The 22,689-nt window shown below is 42.5% G+C and overlaps 1 protein-coding gene across 1 annotated transcript in view; it reads left to right on the top strand.

The window, feature by feature from the left end:
* The window catches only part of LOC115101300 (gamma-aminobutyric acid receptor subunit beta-4-like), a 50,574-nt gene that overhangs the window by 6,505 nt on the left and 21,380 nt on the right, over positions 1-22,689 (top strand). The window contains exons 3-4 of the mRNA XM_029620673.2: positions 14,505-14,572; positions 17,233-17,453. Coding sequence (XP_029476533.1) covers positions 14,505-14,572; positions 17,233-17,453 — 289 coding nt within the window. The remainder of the gene's footprint in view (positions 1-14,504; positions 14,573-17,232; positions 17,454-22,689) is intronic.

The raw sequence follows: 22,689 nt of genomic DNA, 5'->3' as shown, positions 1-22,689 counted from the left end.
CATGTTTTGTCAACTTGATTCTGCTGCAGGGTTTAGCTGGAGGTTGTTGAACAGCTTGGTCTGTTGTAGTAATATGTGTGTGTTTAAAGAAATGTGTTGTCGTACTATACTTCATGCTTCCATATACTGTAGATAACTGTGTACTATTATCTCAAGGGTTGAATGAAGAACTTAGAACTTGGGCCATACGCATTTGTTTCATATGTCCATTTCCGTTGCAGGACCCATATATAAGTGGAATGGACCTGCGTGTCTCAGACAAATGGCAGCCCGAGGGGAGCGGAACTCATTAGAGATGTGACTTAACAGCCCTAGCCACAGACAGGGGCGGCCAGGCCACAGAACAACACTGACCCAGGGCACCTGGGTCCTCCTGGTCCCTTCCCACCATGCATCTGTAACACAGATGAGACACCTTTATAAAGCATGAGTCATTTATTAGGCATTATAAAGCACATGGATGTATTCATATTTTATTAATATTTATTGTGCATTATACATGCCAAATGCAACCTATATAGCATTTATATTATAAAAGGTAACAAAATGGAGGGTATTGTGTAATGCTGTCATAGTCAGGGAGATGACTGCTACAATGAGACCTGTTTTGTAGTATGAGGGCATCACACATTGTTCTCTATCCTCTGGTGATTGTTGTTTCATGGATTGACTAAACCACAATACCTGTTCTCCCAATACTGTACTTCCAAGAAGTCATTTTCTTTACCACTTTGCTAAATGCTAGTTGACCTCTCAGTGAATACTTGATTTTGTTAAAGACCATGCTGCTATGCTGCCACACATGGGATTTATGGGTTGCTTTGAGATCAATTCTCTCTCTCATGTTGCGTTATCTCTTTCTGTTGCGAATCTCTGTTTAGACTGCTAGTTTGTTCTCTACAGCTGTGTAATGACGCTGTTGGATGTCCTGGCTGCTGCTCTCTCCTGTCTGTGGGCCGTGTTGGTGCTTGGCTGTGGATGGGGGACGGGGAGACCGGAGCATGGCTTTGCCTCTGCCTGTGTCTCTCTTGTCTCTCCTACCGTCATTGATTTTGGTAGGTGTGCAGTGTTCTGGATCTTACAGATGGGAATTCAGTGTAATGATCTCTCACAAGAGTTGCAAAACAAAAAGCGAAGCCCCGGCCGGGTCAGTGCCAAGCGGCGAGATTGCCCAGCTTAGCAGTCCCCTTCGTCCCACACCCCTCCCCCCAAGAGAACGTACTTTAAATCTAGCTGTCATCACAGATCGTCTAGTCTTCCACCGCTAACAAAGCTTGAAATGGAGGTGACATATCACTGGTGCTGTGAACATTCCCCTCTCACCCCTGGGCCCAGAGCTAGGCATCCCTGTGTGCGTGCGTGCGTCCGTGCGTGCGTGTGTGTGTGTGCCTTCATATATGAGAGCAGACATTGGAATGAAGGTTATATAAAATGGAGTAGCATTGTCTTTAGACAAATAATGACAATATGGCATGAAAGACTCTGCTATTTAGTGGAAGTTCAGTGCAGGCCCAAGGGGGTTACTATGTTGTATTTGTCAGCATGCCCATCCTTAGTTTTCATCCCTACAACTGAAAGGTTGTGGGGATGACACGCTCTCTTCCTGTGTAGGTGCCTCTGTTGCCCGGCTGGCCTTCCTGTGGAGCCAGATTCACAAGCTGCCATGTAACAAACCTTTTTTGATGACTCCCCTAAGCATGTACTGGGGGTTGGTCTAAGTCTACTGTAAAGCTCCTGTACTGGGGGTTGGTCTAAGTCTACTGTAAAGCTCCTGTCCTGGGGGTTGGTCTAAGTCTACTGTAAAGCTCCTGTCCTGGGGGTTGGTCTAAGTCTACTGTAAAGCTCCTGTCCTGGGGGTTGGTCTAAGTCTACTGTAAAGCTCCTCTCCTGGGGGTTGGTCTCAGTCTACTGTAAAGCCCCTGAATTGGGGGGTGGTCCCAGTCTACTGTAAAGCTCCTGTCCTGGGGGTTGGTCCCAGTCTACTGTAAAGCTCCTGAATTGTGGGTTGGTCCCAGTCATTGTAAAGCTCCTGTCCTGGGGGGTGGTCCCAGTCTACTGTAAAGCTCCTGAATTGGGGATTGGTCCCAGTCCCTGTAAAGCTCCTGAATTGGGGGTTGGTCCCAGTCATTGTAAAGCTCCTGTTCTGGGGGGTGGTCCCAGTCTACTGTAAAACTCCTGAATTGGGGGTTGGTCCCAGTCTACTGTAAAGCTCCTGTCCTGGGGGTTGGTCTCAGTCTACTGTAAAGCTCCTGCCTGTGGGTTGGTCTCAGTCTACTGTAAAGCTCCTAAATTGGGGGTTGGTCTCAGTCTACTGTAAAGCTCCTGAATTGGGGGTTGGTCTCAGTCTACTATAAAGCTCCTGAATTGGGGGTTGGTCTCAGTTTACTGTAAAGCTTCTGGACATTAGTGTTATTGGTTCCAGTCCAAGGACCAATTCCAGGATCCTGTACAGTGTGGAGCGCAGTAAGGGCCTCCAGCCATGTGGAGTAGGAGTCTGAGACACATCATTCAGCCGTAACTATAAGCACCTGGGCTCCCACTATGGGTGACCCAGGCACACACTCCAACACTCTAACACTCTCAGTACCAGTTCACCCCTCGGCCATAGCATCAGAGACGACCACCAGTCAGTCCCCCTCCTCCACACGCAACCCTCTTTTTACTGATCTCATTCCCCATTGAGCCCAAATGAGTCCCAGCTGCAGCCTGATCTCATTCCCCATTGAGCCCAAATGAGTCCCAGCTGCAGCCTGATCTCATTTGTAATGGCAGAGCAGTAAATGTAGTAATGAAACAGCACAGTCATTGCAGTGACATTGATGCTCAGTACAGTACAGTATTTATGTACATCTCACTGACCTAATGCAAAAGTTGTTGATGAGATTCAATCGCGTCTTCCATCTGAGAAGGCGAGGCCTAGCTATCATAATAGCTGCTGTTCATCTTCTTTGCTATATTATCTGTAACAGTATCCAATAAAACACTCCCCCTCAAGTCTGTTTATGAAAGCAGAATGGCTCACACAGAACATTTACTCTTTACATATAGTGTTTGAGTTTGAGTTTGTTTTATTTTTACAGGGACAGTGCACATTAATCAACGTTTCAGTAAAAGTGCCGGTTTTAGCCAGCCGGCTAATTTTCAACCGCAGTCCCTGGGCAGGTTATTAAAATTACAATATAGACAATAGCAACATAGAACAAGCAAGACATAGCAACATAGGACAAGCAAGACATAGCATACAGACAGAGCAACATAGGACAAGCAAGACGTAGCATACAGACAGAGCAACATAGAACAAAAAGCAGCAAGACAAAATTCATAAAAGCAACAGTGTTTCCACACCTCACAAGCTACAGACAATAGACAACATGGAAAGCGGCAACACACAGTTAGGGACCATGTTCACAAATCTGATTGACCTTTAGCCATGTCTTCAAGCATTTTGTGAAAGTGTGATATGTGGTGCAGTTATGTGTGTCTGATGGCAGTGTATTCCAGACATGGGAAGCTCTCACAGAGAATGCAGATTTACTAAAGGTGCTTTTCCTTAGGGGAACTATACAGTCACCTCTCATGGCAGACCTTGTGGATCTGCTGCCATATGTCTGGGTTTTCTGTTTAACAAAAATATTGAGTGGAGAGGGAGCCAGGCCATTAAGGATCTTGAATACAAGACATGCGTACGTTGTATTGCACAAGATTTTCCCAACTCAAGAGCTCATGCTTTCTAAGGATGTGACAATGATGATGGCTATTGGGCTTCCTATCAAGCACTTTGAGAGCCTGTTTGTAGACAGACTGAATAGGTTTTAATGTTGTGTGTACAGTGAGTGATTCCTATGCTTTGCAGTGTGTCCATTATGGGTGTGGGGGGCAGGGATGGGGGCAGGGTGTGGGGGGCAGGGATGGGGCCAGGGTGTGGGGGCAGGGATGGGGGGCAGGGTGTGGGGGCAGTGATGGGGGCCAGGGTGTGGGGGGCAGGGATGGGGGGCAGGGATGGGGGCAGGGTGTGAGGGATGGCATGCAGGCGATGAGAGTTGCTTCATCTTCAAATTCAGCAACTTTGAACTGGAGAGAGAAAAAAAGCGCTGATGGAAATTACACCCAAATGCATCCCAGCGGACTGCGAAGTACAGAAACCAAAAGTCACACACTGTCAAGGCATCTTGCACGCAGGGCATTTTTCCCCTTTTCGACTCCCCTCCTCATGCCCCCAGTGATTGATGGGAGATGTGTACTTGAGCGGGCCGGGAGGGACTGGCCAAGGGTGGGATGCAGCTATCCAATTGTTTAGATAGATAAACAAGGAAAGAAATGTCATTTACGGCACCCAGAGATTGATGCCACCAGCCCCAATGCCAGGAAGCATGTTTAAAAGCCCATCTCATTACTGAAACTCAGCTTTCTGGAGTCATTGGATAGTTTTGTTGTATGGGGCCGGTGTCCTTCTGCATGCTCTGTCTCTCTTTCTTTCTCTCTCTCTCTCTCTCTCTCTCTCTCTCTCTCTCTCTCTCTCTCTCTCTCTCTCTCTCTCTCTCTCTCTCTCTCATGTACTCTGTCTTCACTGTGCCCTCTATGTCTGATGTCACTATATAACTAGTGGAATGATCTCCCTTCATCCATCCACAATCATGTCAACTCAGAAGGCTATTTCATTAGCATTAGTTATGTTAATTGTATGTCTGATCTCTGTGGCTCTGATGAGACAATGTAGTATTTTGGTTTACTAATGCAGTCATTGGTCTGCTTTCCCAGACCCAGATTAAAGTACAGATGCAGGATCTTAATTTGGCCTGTTTCACACAGCAGGAAAATAATCCTGCAGCAACCGGAAATGTTAATTATTGTGTGGATTATTATTGATGTACATTTTTGTAGAGGTTGATACATTTTTGGTTTTTAGGCAAATCAAGTCTGAAATCTGTAAGCTTTTGGAAACCTCGAAAGCACTACAAATTTGCATTTCCTGCCATGCAGAACATTTCCCGAAACAACAGGGTAATCTAATTAAGATCCTACACCTGTAGCTTGCAGATCAGGGGCTTCTCAACGACAGGTGTGTTGGTGATGGAGGTTCTGTTACCATAAGTGGTAGAGGAAAGCAATGAACATTGTATGAGCGAGAGTCATTTGAAGACATGTATTCCAGCGTGTAAATAGGAATACATTGAGAACTCCACTTATGTAGCACAAGTGTCAATACCAATATACCTCTGCTTTCACTACTGCATCGACTGTCACTACTGCTACTACTAATAATATTAACCAATATACCCTGATAATAACCACAATGAAAAAAGATGATGTGGACTAATTATATACGATCCCGTTGTTCGTCTCCACAGGGCTCTTGATAGTGTGGCTGTTTCTGATGACTATTAAAGCGTAACGAGCCAACCCTTAATTATGACTCATAGCTTCCAGCTACACATGTTGGAAATGAAATCTATTGATGATGACAAATATCAGGTATGATGGATATTCAATCCCTTGGCCTATGTCTCGGGAAGAGTATGCATCAGTGGAGGCTGCTGAGGGGAGGACGGCTAATAGTAATGGCTGGAATGGAGTGAATGGAATGGCATCAAACTCATCAAACACGTGGTTTCCATGTGTCCATTCCATGTCCATTGGCTCCATTCCAGCCATTATTATGAGCCATTCCTCCCCTCAGCAGCCTCCACTGGTACGCATGTTGGCACACAACTATAAAGTCATACATTTGATGCATAAAAAGCATTGCATGGCAACACAGCATGCAGGTTTATTGGTTTATTGTCTCAAGAAGGAGCTTTTATGACAGCAGTGGCCATTGAACACAAAAGTGAGTGCAAATTCAACACAATGTATGTAAAGCACCGTGCTTCCCTTGTAATGTTATAGTGAGAATGCTTCGCAGTTGCCATGGAACCCTCTGTTGCTAAGCAATGAGTCAATTATTCGTTTTTATATCAGAGGCAGAGTGGTATTTTTTGTGCAATGGCGTTATCCAGCAAATGTGTTTTCAGTGTTCAATTGACTGCATTCATGGAATAACATGATCGACACAAACCTCACAAGTAATGCAATTACACCAGAGTAACATGAAATGGGCACAAAGCCAAAGTGCAACAACATCAACATCCTGGTCATCTAGAAAGACTACTACTGCAGACACCACCTGCCAAATAGCAGTGAGATGACACCTTTCAAAGTGATCCCCAATGTAAAGTTGTATTCCTTGTAAAGGCATTATACAACACAGTCCTTTTCTGGTGATCAACAGCAAACCAGATGGTAGAAGGCACTACTCCAGTAGAAGGCACTTCATGGTGTGTACTGTATGTGTACTGTATGTGTACTGTATGTGTATGTACCCATGGGCTCTCTGAAAGTGGGGGTGCCAAAAAAAAAATATATATATATATATATATATATATATATACATATATTTATTTATTATTTTTAACAATTTCTTTCAATTCTACACTGTTTCTTCACACTGAATTTATATTTATGGTTTTGTCACAATCATTGCACACAAGGCCAGACATTATTCTGCACATTTATCTATATGCCAACAGTGTCTCATTTATCAGAACCATTACAGATAACAAATCCTAATTGCTAAATTGCCCCATATACAGTATATTCACTCAATAAAAAATGAGTGTAATTTAAGATTGATTCATTGAAACTGTAATAACAACTGGTGATATTATGGAACACAGTCTTCAAACAGGCAGTGGATCTTGCTTAAAGCCTATGTCTGTGCAATGGCATAGCCTTGTATTGTTCATTTTGCAGACAAGACGCTATTATTTCCTGAGCCCCTATCGCAGTCAAGAAACTCCTATTTTTTTAAATTAAAAAACGTGATGTAATATAACAGAATAAAATATTACAGAATATTTCAACGTTGCTAGTGGCGAGTGATGCGCACCTCACGAGTCTGGAACAGTTATTCCCAAAGAGTGATCATTTGAAACGTGGCTCAATTTGTTGAGTTGAAAGACCATTTTTTCAATGTTATTTTCCATATACAGACGTTTCATTTAGTTTATTCTGCCTATTCCTTGGAATTGTCTAAATGGACAATTCCACATTGGACACTTCACGATGATGAGTTATGGCCACCACATCTGTTTGGTGACTAGGCCTCATGATTCTGATGAAAATAAGCTCTTTGTCTTTATCAAACTAATGCTTTTTCATATATTCAGTGAACTTTGCGAACTGCTAGTGTCTATGTTTAGGAGGGTTATAGCCTAGCCCTGGGCTAACCAATTCTAAATGGCACTAGCAGTTCGCAAAGTAGCCTTAGCGGAAAATAGACAGGATCCAATCATTCCTTCAATAATAATTACTTCAATCAACAAGTCCATTTTGCATTTGTCATGAACTGTCGTCATTTGGCAAGGAATGTAGTTGTCTATCCTATCAGTCAGATATGTTTATATAAGCATTTATTTCTGTAGGCCTAATGGGAGCTTGTGTGTCCCATCAGACAGATATGTTTATATAGCCATTTATTTCTGTAGGCCTAATGGGAGCTTGTGTATCCCATCAGACAGATATGTTTATATAAGCATTTATTTCTGTAGGCCTAATGGGAGCTTGTGTGTCCCATCAGACAGATATGTTTATATAGCCATTTATTTCTGTAGGCCTAATGGGAGCTTGTGTGTCCCATCAGACAGATATGTTTATATAGCCATTTATTTCTGTAGGCCTAATGGGAGCTTGTGTGTGCACTCGTTGTAGAGGGAGCGGTCAGAATGCAATTGAGTGAGTGAGACACAGAGGAGAAAGGGAATTTAGGGAGCAGTACTGATTGACGCTTGGCTTGGTTTCTTTTTTGTTGTGCCCCGCAAATGCACATATCGACCTACAAATGGAGTCAAAGCAAATTAACGTTGTGAGCGTATTCAGGGCGTAGTGGGAGGTGTGGGCTTTGTACTGACGCGTTTAGGTCCTGACGTTTTCATTTCTTATCACCAACATGCATTCCAGCTTCACCACTGGCCCCAGCCCTACTTAGATAATTAGGATCATAAATCTTACCTGAGCTACTGCAAAACCATCACTTTTTTCTAGCATGCAGATATACTGTTACCTATTGAAAGTGATTCCTTCTCCGTCCCCATCCTCCTACTGTTATGCAATTTGAGATCATTATTATCGTCTTTACCTGTATGACAGAAAACACTGCCACATCAGGGATAAAAACATACTGAGAAGGGATTGTTGGCCCTGAAGAGGGAGCCAGTCTAAACGGCCCCATCCACCTGAGGTATTCCAGGGACGGAGCCCTCTGTTTAACCCTTTACACTCCTACCCATATGCAGGTTGAAAATGTTAGATCTGGGCACTGATAATATCCTAAATTGGAACGTTGTGGCTGTACAGTATCATCCTATACATGATGTCAGAGCTCTGGCTCTGCGCTTCACAGCTCTGAATGGGTTTTGACTGGCAGCTGTTCTGAACTTGAGCACCGCGCATGACAAGAAGTTGCCCCCATCCCCCCCGTGAGTCCAAATGTGCACTTCACATTTCCAAATCATGAAACTCATGTCATATACAGTCTCAACTATTATTGATCACTATTGTTGATGTACAGTTTAGTTACAAGATGACATGGCGTCATAGTCTAGGTTGTTCTGAACAGAATGAGACTGAAGCAAATTTTCCGTTGTACACGGACCTGAATGCATTCATATCTATGGGCACCAAAACTATGATCTGTTGCTCTGAATTGCCTTGTGAAAGACTAACACTGTAAGATCATATTTTATAACTTCAAATCAAATCTTGTTAGTCACATGCGCCGAACACAACCGTACAGTGAAATGCTTACTTACGATCCTCTAACCAACAATGTCGTTTTGTTTTAAAGAAGGAAAAACAGAGACAACGATAAACAGCTGTCTCTGATTGGGAACCAATTCAGGCCACCATAGACCTACATTTACCTAGACAATACCAAAACCCCATAGATATGGAAAAACCCCTAGACAAACAAAAAAACACATACCACCCTCATCACACCCTGACCTAACCAAAATAATAAAGAAAACAAAGATAACTAAGGTCAGGGCGTGACAGTAGGTAGAGTTATTAAAGTGACTTAGCTCGTCATGTTGGCAATAGAACAAGCTTTCAAATCATGCCCACCTGACCCAGATTGCGATTTATAATGGACCATTTTTGGATTGCGTAAACAACAACAGTAATTATGTGATGGTGGGGATGCAGGTTTTTTTCTCCAAATGAAACAACTATAAGTGTGCTTGCTCTAGTTTCTCAACAGCACAGTTGCTCAAAAAACACTTTATAGTTGAAGACTCTTCTTTTAGTCATAAAAGTGCATTGCAATTACTTAGAAACTGTGTGGCCACAATCCATTTGATTTGTCTTATGCGGCACCTACCCCATATTTCCCAGGAATAGTCTCATCGAGTTACCGAATGTATCCAGAGTCTTTTGATATTTTGTTATCGACACGTGGCAAAATGTATCCCACATGTAAAATGCAAATAAAATCAACAGTGTAATGTTTGGATTGAGTCTTGTGTCAGGTGAACTGTTGTGTCCTCACCTTTAGTCTAATACTTTTCCCATTATCTCCAAACTCTTTCCTTTCAATTGCTACCGTGGTTATGCATATGTTTTGCACATTTCTTCCATAAGAAACATTTCAATTTAGCCCTATCCATATAGGTCAATTCCCACGAGAGTAAAGGGTTAATAAAGCCCAGGCACTCCATGATGCCACCTGCTTCACCTTTGGCATTTAAATATGGACACAGATGATGGGGCCATCAGGCTGCTGAGTGTAAAAATTGAGGAAAATAACTGAAGTTTTGACGAAGCAGTGGATCTGCTCAGAGAAGCCCAAGAGCACAACATAAGCAGAGAGAGTAGAGGCAAAATGTCAAACAGAGAAAGGCAGAGAGGTGTGAAGAATCTGTGTGCTATGGCTTGGAGGGGTCTACAATGCAGCAGCTCCATTGACAAACAAACAGGTTTTTCTCATTCACTGGTGCTGTCCATAGATGATTCCTGTTCGGTGGCAGACACAGGAATTTAGTGCTAATATTTTCTTCCTGTTTTATCATTGTATGTTAGTGAACTGCAGATGTGTTATAGAAATATGCTTTTTTTCAATGTTGCTGACAGGATTGGTAAATATTTTAATGTTGTTGTCTGTGTCTGCCTTCGCATCGATACTAACCTCAGGGGTGACTAATTTAAACTGAGTTACAGGCTGTGCACTTACTATGCTTCTTGCCATAGGGATATCCATTCTTCTTCTGTTCAAGATTTAAATTAAGACTATGGCCAAGTGGTAGAATTTGTTTGGTTCCTCAGAGGGCTGTGCCCTCCTTGGCAGGGGGAATGTGCTGAGTTCAGAGGGGAGAGAGGAGACTGGCAGACAATCAAAGATCAGGAGATAAAGTGCCTGGATGCTGGACGTGGAGTTGGATTCAAGCCTGGCTTTTTTTAAAGGCTCTTTTCTATACTCCACATTCCTTTAATGTGCCACGACAATACACGGCAAGTTATGAGACTCAGCTGGAAGTAGTCCCTACTCTGGGAGATCAGGTCAGAGTTTGATGTCGGCGAGCAGCATCAGGTCACAGCAGTCAGTGGCTTAGATGTAGCTTATTGGGAAAGCAGTGGAAAGTGCTGACACACTCTGATGGGATAATTGCTAATAGTAGTTTGGGTTTGGCTCTGGACATTGCTATATCCCCATCTCACTCACACACACACATTAGCACACACAGACACACAAGCAAGCACAAATGGATGCGCACACCCACACACTAACACATAATTATCTGATTTAATATCCTGCTTGTTCTATTTTCAGATACCACATTTTCTGAAATGTGTTCCAATGAGAACACGTGAATTGATAAAAGCAGACATATCTGAGCCTCTCAGGCTGCTGTTGCTGAAGCGATATTTCCTTACAGCTCGCAAAAGTGCATCTGCAGGTAAGTGCTTTTCTTTTGAGAAAGCCACGGTGGCAAAGTGGATCCCTCTGTTTCATTGAAGCAGGGTACAACATATGCAGTAAGAGAGAGAGAGATCCTGGTGCTTTCTGTTTACAACCAGCGAACGAATGTACTTTGACATCTCTGGGGGAAATTGTTACTGGTTGCCTTCACAAAGCGCAATGGAAAATGGCCCCACATTTTCCGATTTTTTTTTTTTCTCAGAAAGAGATGGGTCAGGGAATATGACAAAGCTGCAGGGCATTGAAGAGAGATGTGGACTGCCTTGTCATGGCAGCTGGAGTTGGAGGAGAGGGGGAAAGAAAATAGGATTACAAAAAAAGAGGAGAGATGTGCACTCCAAGTCAAGTGCTATGCTGGTTAATATTTCAGTGCCAGTATTTTGAGAAACATGGTAATTGTCAGATTGTTCGTGAGTAGGCTGGACTGGGAGTCATCTGCAGATTATTTGAAGGAAGGAAAGAGAGTAAACATAAACAACAATAAGGGATTTTTAACAGACTCTGAAAATCACTGTTTTCAAGATTCATTTCACTCCCTTGAAAAATGAGCACAAATTGAAAGGCAATGAATTGAATGGCATTCTGAGATGCAGTTACAGTAGCAATATTCTTAGGCACATCTTTCCCACAGTCCTCTCTGTTTCTTTGTCTGGGTGTTGTCTCTCTGGAGGGAAGATGGAACACCTTTTGCTGGATGGGTCTCCTTTGCCTGGCGTAGTTTGAGAGATTATTTTGTTCAATGCCCAACATTGCAGCACTTGTCCTGTTGTGTGTAAACCCCCTCTGAAATATTAATGCAACAAAAAAAACATTGCTGTTGGTGGCAAGCCAGCCATTTCAAAAGCCCGCAGGGAGCTTGTTTCTCAGAAGCAAATCTGTGACTCTGTGAGCAAAACACACCTGACGAAGTAGACAAGGCCCAGGTAACTGTTCAAGCAACTCTCCCAAGCACTGGTCTGTGGGGAAAAAATCATTAGTGCAGATTTTTTATTTTATCAAAGAATGAATTTACTGGACCATATTGGCTACTTTGGAAGCTCTAAAGATAACGAAGATCACTGAAACAGATGTTGGAGTAAAAAAAAAATGCTTAAATTGATTGTTTAGGTCGTTACTGTAACAGCTTATCTGCCTATTTGTAAGTGCAAGGTACATGACATGTACATAGCTACACACACTAGCTGTAGGCCTCTTTTACTTAAATCACTCTTAGCTCAAGGAAATAGTAGTTTACCTAAATCATACTGTTGTAATAACTTGCATTGAACCCAGTGGTTGAGATGGTTCTTCCCTGGTCACTACTAGAAAAAAAGGGGAAGCTTTGGAGAAGTCCCGCAACAAAGGGTTGGATGTTACTCCCTTTTTTTTACTGTTTTTTTTCTGTGTGCATCTGGTCATTATTTTTGTGCTTACACTTCATTTCTCCTTCACCTGATCATCGTGATTCAGTGGTCTGCTAATTGGGAAATGGCTAATTCGTTCATTTTGAGGGTGACACATTTCCCTTGTGCAGAGATTTTTGATTTTTTTACAGATCAAGGAGGGAACATTTGGGGTGAGGGGGGTGTCCTTGCTTTGAGCTCCAAACTTGAATTATCTGCAGTTGTCATGAACGTGAAAAACCTACAGTATGAAATAGTCCAACTTCTAGAACATTTCAAATGCTTTTTTTATTTACATTTTTTACATGTGTAGGCCTATCCATTTTAATGTCAGGTTACAGATTTAGCTACATTATTTTTCTAACACCTACTTACACCTACTGTATACAGATAAACTGTATGTTCATTGATTAAGCAGATGCTCCTATCTAGAGATAGTCACAAGTTAAGTGACATTCAGAATATATTTTTAGTGGCAGTACTGTCAGTATGTTTCTGCAGTTTTCCAGAACAGTTGCCTGCACATGTCCTCATCTTCTAGACAGAGAGCTCCTAAAGTACAAATTAGTCACTTAGCAGACTCACTTATCCAGAGAAAGTAGGGTTAAGTGCCTTGCTTAAGCATACATTGACAGACTTTTCACCTAGTCAGCTCTGGGATTTGAACCAGCGACCTTTTGGCCCAAAGCTCTTAACTGCTAGGCTATCTGCCACCTGTGGCACATTGACCATGCCACTATTTCAGCATCACTCTTTGACACAACCTATGAACCTTTTAGATGGTGCATAAAACAGTATACGGACAGGTGAATTTATGTTAAATATGCGCACATTTTCAAATCAATTATTAATTGAACACAAGATTATACACAAGATGCACACTCTTCTTGCGCCCTGCCGTCACATGTTCAGCACAGCACAGCACTTCTTAAAACCAAAGATTCAACATTAGCTTTGACGAATACACAATGACAACTGCTATTTCTTATGGGAGCAAAGGTCTCTCAACCTGTTTGTTCTAATATCCTTGATTTTTAACGAAGGTTAAAGCACTCCCCGGGGCAAGGCTCTGTACAGGGCTGACTAACTCCTCACTACTAAGACAAAGGCCAAATTGAGTAAATGAGTCATGCACAGTAGTTGAGTATACAGCATATGTGGATAATTGTAAGCCTTGTTTTTTGACCTCCCATTTACTATGACTAGGCCCACAGGTGCACGCACATAATGCCGTTTTAAGTTGTTATTTTAACCGACTCAACACAGATCTACAGTCCGTTATAGAATCCAGGCCACTTTATACTGAAGGCCAGTTCTATCTGAATGTAACTAAAACTGAAGGAACATTTTCCTTTAATTATTCTCTTTGACATTGCTGAATATCAACACACTTTGACATCCCTTTCATTTTAATGTTTCAGTTTCTTGTAAGGAGAAAGCAGTAGGATGAGATAATACGATTACATGATTTGAAGGGGGCGAGAATATTGAGCGTGAAATTAGCATGGTGTACCTGAATGTAATATAGATTCAAATTTTATGAAGATTAAAGAAAGATTCAGTCCGATTTTATATGGCTGTTTAAACACAGTGACCCAAAGAGACACTCTTTCCGCCCAAAAATTGGATGTTACAATTAATTTGCCTCTTCTGCATTTTAGCCTTTTTGTGCCACTTTAACCTGCCGCCCTTTTGGTCACTTTGCACATACTGTATGAGAAAGGTAAATGGGTTTCAGTAATGCTGGTCTGTTTCCTTCATGCTTTCCTCCTGTGTCTCATCTTGTCTATCTCGCTACAATCAATGGCCTACTCCTGCTCACATGAGGCTTGTTCCCACAGTTTTCAGAGAATGTTTGATTCAGTGATACTCTCTCCCACATCAGAAATGTCCAGTTCTAGTTTCATGTATAATGCATCCCCCCCAAAAAAAGAGTTCTATCATGGTTCATGCAGTAATGTCGTGATAATTCAATGAGATAACCCTCCATGTGAAGAGAATTTGTTTTCCTACGTTATTTTTAAAACAGAGGCCAAAAGTGTATTTCTGGCTCAGTGTAAATAATCTGTGTGAGTTTGTGTGTGACTGCACGGCCTCCTGTGTTCCCCCAGGTGCCCCAGTCATCGTAGGAATGAGCATCAACATCGCTAGCATTGACTCCATCTCAGAAGTGAACATGGTGAGTTACAAAAACCCCTTCTCTTACAGTAGCAAAGTCTATACAGTACATCGACTCAATGTGTCAATTCTTATTTATAAGGGTACTGTAATGAATACTCAGGGAGAAAGAGGTGTAGATTCACACGCAGAGCGTGGCAGATGTTTATTAGGCCTTCGCAGAAGGCAGGAATCGTGGTCACAGGCAGGCAATGGTCAAACACAGGTAGGCAGTCAAAAACAAACAATACCTTACAACCATATAAACAGAACGAACTTAACTAAATAGGGAGCTGATGAGACCAGGTGAGAAGCGAACGCAGGTGAAATCAATGAACAAAAAAAGAAAGGGCTATGTTCTAGAACACAAAGAAACAGGTCTATGTTCTAGAACACAAAGAAACAGGGCTACGTTCTAGAACACAAAGAAACAGGACACAAGGTTGACTAAGAAAAGAAAAGCTGAACCTTACAGGTACTTAGTTGCAAACACTCAAATTGAACTAATTAAATTAACCTTGGACCCTTTCTTGATTTATTGATTGTTCACAAAATAATATAATAATATAATCTGACCACATAAAGATGATCTAACAATGTGCAAGAGACTATAGTCGAGTTACAGTAATATCAAGAAAGGGTTCAAGGGTCTTTGAGTGTTTGCAACGCAATACCATTTCAATCAGTCATATTTGCCCTTGCCAACATTAGATAACCATAGACATGTTGTGCATCTGTTTTGCTTGATTATATTACGCGTTAACTTGTGTTCATTAGAGAGCAGTGAGAAATCAGGCACAGTCTTGTGCATCCTTAAAGAAGACAATATGGCTGGTGTCTCAGCAATGACATCATTCTGTCGCTCTCCTCTCCATTGTATTTAAAAAAAAATATATAATTGTATTTAGTGTGGCACAGTCACACTCAGAGTTCAATCCATTCACAAGTCAGAAGAGCTTTGCTGTTGGGTTTTGGGTTTGTTATCCCTACAACATTGTTATTTGGGGTCACTAGAGGATTTTCATCCAGTTTGGACAGCAGATATCATCTGTAATTTGTTAGAGGTAGTCACTAATGTATCTAGCTGTTTTCTTTATTTTTAAGCACATGCAAGTGAGGCCCTTTGATTTATTCATCTTGAAGTTATTGTAGAGATTCATGTTGTACTCCTGTGTTTTGAAAGACACAGTGAGTTTTAGCTTATGCTGTATGTTCTTTTGGTTTCCCTGGACATTTGAGAAGGCAGCATCAAGTGCAAAGGTTTCCCTGGACATTTGAGAAGGCAACATCAAGTGCAAAGGTTTCCCTGGACATTTGAGAAGGCAGCATCAAGTGCAAAGGTTTCCCTGGACATTTGAGAAGGCAGCATCAAGTGCAAAGGTTTCCCTGGACATTGAGAAGGCAGCATCAAGTGCAAAGGTTTCCCTGGACATTTGAGAAGGCAACATCAAGTGCAAAGGTTTCCCTGGACATTTGAGAAGGCAGCATCAAGTGCAAAGGTTTCCCTGGACATTTGAGAAGGCAGCATTAAGTGCAAAGGTTTCCCTGAGACATTGAAAGGTTTCCTGGAGATTTGAGGCAGCATCAAGTGCAAAGGTTTCCCTGGACATTTGAGAAGGCAGCATCAAGTTTCCCTGGACATTTGAGAAGGCAATTAAGCAAAGGTTTCCCTGAATTGAGAAGGCAGCATCAAGAAAGGTTTCCCTGGACAAACTTTGAAAAGGTTGAACAAACTTTTGGTGAACAAAGACTGATCAAAAACATTTGTCAACTTGGAAAACTCTTGATAATCTCAACATGTGTGTTATGTCTAACACCATAACTTGTCTATTTTAGCTGTTCATTTGTGTACTTTGTCAGCAAGCCAACATAGTCATAGCAAAAGAATAACAAATTCCACCCCAAAAAAATTGCAATCAGACAAAAGCCATGTAAAAACAAATATTTCATGAAAAAAAAACATTTCATTTAATTATATTTTTTCAGGATGCTGCAAATATATATATTTTTATGGAAAATATGGACTAGCCTTTTCATAGGGTAAGACTGAGAGAATGTAGGTCATGTCCAGCTGAATAACCACTCAGATTAGCTCTCAGTCCGCTTATAATATGTGACGTACATTATGGTTCACTTGTATTTTAAGACAATTATATTGAGATTTCGGGACACTGAGGTTCCCAGAATAATTGGCAGCATTTATCATGCAAAATTCAGAAGGACTGTACTGTCATCAGAGGACGTATTAATCTTAATGTGGCCTTTAAATCACTTTCCTGTAAGTCTTTCCTTTCATTATGGTTCCATTGTATCCTAGAAAATCACTGATAGTGCTTTCTGATATTCTGTGCACATAATGATTATGATAATACATGTAATGGTACTATGTGTATGGAGTTGGATAGGTCAAGTACAGTAGAGATAACTTGTACTTCCCATAGTTGGAGCTTGGAGTTGGATAGGTCAAGTACAGTAGAGGTAACTTGTACTTCCCATAGTTGGAGCTTGGAGTTGGATAGGTCAAGTACAGTAGAGGTAACTTGTACTTTCCATAGTTGGAGCTTGGAGTTGGATAGGGCAAGTACAGTAGAGGTAACTTGTACTTTGTATAGTTGGAGCTTTTGTTCATGCATAACAACTAGTTCTTCTCAATCTGACAGTGCTGTCTCCCCTTTTTCACAGGATTATACCATCACAATGTATTTCCAGCAAAGTTGGCGAGACAAGCGTTTGGCATACGCTGAGCTGCCCCTCAACCTGACTCTGGATAACCGCGTGGCGGACCAGCTGTGGCTCCCAGACACCTACTTCCTTAACGACAAGAAGTCCTTTCTGCATGGCGTGACAGTAAAGAACCGTATGATTCGACTGCATCCTGATGGCACTGTGTTATATGGACTCAGGTAAAGCTAACTTTCATTGGAATTCTACTGTACCTAAAGTGGTTAAAGCCTGGCCTGTAAGACAGGACTGGAAGAGACCTTGGGAACAGTGAGGCATGGGAGGAAATAGATCTCTGTTTAAATAGTACCAGGACCCTCCCGCCTTTTAACGTTCCTTCCTTCCTTCCGAGAAATAAACAGTCTAGAGAATCACTGATGAAAACACAACTAACTTGAATTATTTTTGCTGAATTGCTGAAGCCAGAATTCAATTGTAAGTAGTTATAGCCTGCCTTGACAATGACATGACATGCTAATACCTGACATACTGTATACAGTCTGGTCCATAAAGATGAGCAAAAAATACTGTATAAAATAAATTATACAAATACGGAGCTATATTGTATGCTCAAAGAATTGGGATATTATATTATTTTAAACTAATACAATTGCTCAGAGAAAGGGATTTTGTTTAACAAGTAATACAACAAAATCTAATAAAAGATAAGGGGGAAAATGATTGCTACCCATTTACAGTACTCTAGCGTTCTTCCCTTGCGAGGATAACGACACTGAGCCTTTTTCTAAAATGTGTTAGGAGATTGGAGAACACGTTGGGAGGGATCTTAGACCATTCTGCCGTACAGAATATTTCCAGATCCTTGATATCCTTTGTCTGCTCTCTTACTGTAGGTATGAGGTACTTTTTTTGCATGTGCTTCTGTTTTTCATGTCATCTGACCATAGCACCGCCTGGAGTTTAGTAAATGCCATTGGCACTTGGATTGGAACCGGTGCAATGGTCAGACGAAATTTAAATGTAGCTCTTTGGCCACACACACCAGTGGTGGGTTAGGTGTTGAAAACAGAAGCATACGCAGAAAGTATCTCATACCTGCGGTAAAATATGGTGGTGGATCTTTGATGTTATGTTTTTTTTTTCTACTAGTGCTGGATCCCTTGTTAAGGTCAATGGCATCATTAACTTTGCCAAATACCAGGACATTTTAGCCCAAAACCTGGTTGACTCTGCAAGGAGCCTGAGACACTTGGCTGCAAGCGGATCTTCCAGCAAGACAATAACACCAAGCTGTAATCACAATGGTTAATTGAGCACAAAATCAACATTTTTCAATGGCCATATTATTCTCCGGACATGAACCCCATTGAAAACCTGTGGTTAGAATTGAAGAGGGCAGTTCATAAGCGCAGGATATTAAGGATTCTGTATGGCAGAATGGTCTAAGATCCCTCCCAACGTGTTCTCCAATCTCCTAACACATTTTAGAAAAAGGCTCAGTGTCGTTATCCTCGCAAGGGAAGAACGCTAGAGTACTGTAAACGGGTAGCAATCATTTTCCCCCTTATCTTTTATTAGATATTTTTGTATTACTTGTTAAACAAAATCCCTTTCTCTGAGCAATTGTATTAGTATAAATAATATAATATCCCCCTTTTTGAGCATACAATATAGCTCAGTATTGTATACTTTATATTTTACAGTATTTTTTGCACATCTTTATCAAGGGTGTTAATAATTATGGGCCTGACTGTACATATGGTGCACATGTTTGGGTTTTTAAATCAATGACTTTCCATTAACTCTATTTCTGGTGCATCATTTGTCTCTGGTGAATGGAGGCCTTGGAGGACAAGACAGAGAGTCCGTGCTCTTTGGGTTATGTAATGCTGATGTTTGTTGATTTGTTCCACAGGGCAGTCCCATTTTGAAATGTTTCAAAGCTAAAAATCAAATTCAGCTGCAAATGTTAATTATAGGAAGCTTACAGCTAAATGCGCAGATGCTGCTGAAATGGCAACATGACTATGTTTTGCCACTGCTATTACCTCATTCCACTCCACAATCAGTGGAGATGGCTTTTGGCTCTTGTCATGTGCTTTCCTTATTGTCTAGAATATTAAATATATCTTAGATAAGCCTCTGGAAAAGGATGTTGTTGTTTTCAAGAATGGGGGACTTTGCACATGCCCATTGATATGAAATATAATGATAGCATTATCAGTGTCTGTAATATATGGCAGTCGTCTCCATTCCCAAATGAACAAATAGTATAGCATACAATGGTATACATACTCTAGTATTCACTTTTTGTTTTTGCAGACTTTACTGAAGTCAGCAAAAACACTAGTGGATACTGTAGTATTTACTGTAGTATAGTGTAGTATCTACAGTTAACTATTGTATAAATACTGTAGTAAAAGAACTGTAGTTTAATATTGTAGTAATTAATGTAGTGTTTATGCGGAATGTACTATAGTATTTACTGTAGTGTTTCTGAGGACTGGGGTATACTATTGGATTTACTGTATAGTCTTTTGGCAGACATCACTATAGTGTTTTAGTTACATTATCTTTGACATAGAAGTGGAGGCTTTCTCCTTGAGGAAACTTACTGAAGAAATACTAAAAGAGCTAATTTTCCATGACCTGTAGGTAGGAAGGTAGGAAGGTAGGTAGGACTGGGGTCTGAATGGATAGTTCAGAGCTTCTGCTCTTTTCTATAACCTGTAACAAACACAATCTATACTTGGCATGTAGGATTCTCACTCATGTGTGGCACAAATTGGTATATTGGGGAGTGGGATGGGCGGGCTATATGCAAATTAAATACTGTACTATATCCAGTGTCTTCGGAAAGTATTCGCCCCCCTTGATTTATTCCCAAAAAATGTGTGTTACAAGGTGGGATGAAAATGTATTTAATAGTAATTCTCTGTCACTGATCTACACAAAATACTCTGTACTGCCAAAGTGGAAGAAGAATTCTAACATAAAATGTAAATAAAAACACTAATATATCTTGATTACATAGGTATTCACCCCCTGAGTTAATACATGTTAGAATCACCTTTGGCAGCGATTACAGCTGTGAGTATTTCTGGGTAAGTCTCTTAGAGCTTTACGCCCCTGGATTGTACAATATTTGGAACATTATTCTTTTTAAAATTCTTCATGCTCTGTCAAGTTGTTGATCATTGCTAGACAGCCATTTTCATGTCTGCCATAGATTTTCAAGCCGATTTAAGTCAAACTGCAACTAGGCCACTCAGGAACATTCAATGACATTTTGGTAAGCAACTCCAGTGTATATTTAGCCTTGTGTTTTAGGTTATTGTCTTGCTAAAAGTTGAATTTGTCTGTAGGAAAGCAGAGTGAACCAGGCATTTCCTCTAGGATTGTGCCTGTGCTTAGCTCTATTCTGTTTCTTTTTAGCCCCCCAGAAACTCCCTAGTCCTTGCCGATGACAAGCATACCCATAACATGATGCAGCCATCACCATTTTTAAAAATATGACGAGTGGTGCTCAGCGATGTATTGTGTTGGATTTCCCCAAACTGTAACGGCGTTCTTCGTTTGTTGAAGGAGAGTCGGACCGAAATGCAGCGTGTTGGTTACTCATGACTTTAATGAATGAAATGCGGTACATGAAATAACTCAGAAATACAAAACAACAAACAGAACGTGAAACCTAAATACAGCCTATCTGGTGAACTACACAGAGACAGGAACAAACACCCACAAAATACCAAGCGAAACTCAGGCTGCCTAAATACGGTTCCCAATCAGAGACAACGAAAGCACCTGACTCTAATTGAGAATCGCCTCAGGCAGCCAAGCCTATACCACACCCCTAATCAGCCGCAATCCCAAATAATACAAACCGCAATACGAAACATAACATATAAACCCATGTCACACCCTGGCCTACCCTAACATATGACAAAAACACAAAATACAATGACCAAGGCGTGACAGAACCCCCCCCCTAAGGTGCGGACTCCCGGACGCACCTCAAGAGCATAGGGAGGGTCCGGGTGGGTGTCTGTCCATGGTGGCGGCTCCGGCTCGGGACGTGGACCCCACTCCATTAATGTCCTTGTTCCTCCCCTTCGCGTCCTGGGATAATCCACCCTCTCTGCCGACCATGGCCTAATAGTCCTCACCCAGATCCCCACATAACTGAGGAGCAGCTCGTGACTGAGGGGCATCTCGGGACAGAGGGGCATCTCGGGACAGAGGGGCATCTCGGGACAGAGGGGCATCTCGGGACAGAGGGGCATCTCGGGACAGAGGGGCATCTCGGGACAGAGGGGCATCTCGGGACCGAGGGGAAGCCCGGGACCGAGGGGATGCCCGGGACCGAGGGGAAGCCCGGGACCGAGGGGAAGCTGAGACAGGTAGTAGGCTCCGGTAAATCCTGGCTGGCTGGCGGAACTGGAAGATTCTGGTTGTCTGGCAGATCTGGAAGAGACTGGTTGTCTGGCAGATCTGAGAGAGACTGGTTGTCTGGCAGATCTGGGAGAGACTGGTTGTCTGGTAGATCTGGGAGAGACTGGTTGTCTGGCAGATCTGGGAGAGACTGGTTGTCTGGCAGATCTGGAAGAGACTGGTTGTCTGGCAGATCTGGAAGAGACTGGTTGTCTGGCAGATCTGGGAGAGACTGGTTGTCTGGCAGATCTGGGAGAGACTGGTTGTCTGGCAGATCTGGAAGAGACTGGTTGTCTGGCAGATCTGGAAGAGACTGGTTGTCTGGCAGATCTGGAAGAGACTGGTTGTCTGGCAGATCTGGAAGAGACTGGTTGTCTGGCACTTCTGGCGGATCCTGGCAGACTGGCGACGCTGGGCAGACGGGGAGCACTGGCGGCGCTGGGCAGACGGGGAGCACTGGCGACGCTGGGCAGACGGGGAGCACTGGCGGCGCTGGGCAGACTGACAGCTCTGGCTGCTTCATGCAGACTGACAGCACTTGGCAGACTGACAGCTCTCTGCAGACTGGCAGCTCAGGCTGCTCCGAACAGGCAGGAGGCTCCGGCAGCGCAGAAGGGAAGGAAGGCTCTGGCTGTGTAGAACAGGCGAGGCGCACTGAAGGCCTGGTGCTGGAACTGGTGGTATTGGATCGAGGACACGCACAGGAAGCCTGGTGCGGGGAGCTACTACCGGAGGACTGGTGTGTGGAGGTGGCTCTGGATAGACCGGACCGTGCAGGTGCACTGGAGCTCTTGAGCACCGAGCCTGCCCAAGCTTACCTGGCTCGATGCCCACTCTAGCCCGGCCAATAGGAAGGGCTGGTATGTGTTGCACCTGGCTCTGCACCCGCATGCTCCATAGCATAACACGGTGCCTGCCCGGTCTCTCTAGCCCAACGGTGAGCACAGGGAGTTTGCGCAGGTCTCCTACCTGGCATAAACATACTCCCTTCTAGCCTCCCCCCAATAATATTTTTGGGCTGCTTTT

Source organism: Oncorhynchus nerka, linkage group LG19 (genome assembly GCF_034236695.1).
Source record: "Oncorhynchus nerka isolate Pitt River linkage group LG19, Oner_Uvic_2.0, whole genome shotgun sequence".
NCBI classification, from domain to species: Eukaryota; Metazoa; Chordata; class Actinopteri; order Salmoniformes; family Salmonidae; genus Oncorhynchus; species Oncorhynchus nerka.
Note: the sequence above shows the minus strand (reverse complement) of the source record. Positions and strands in the feature narration are given on the sequence as shown.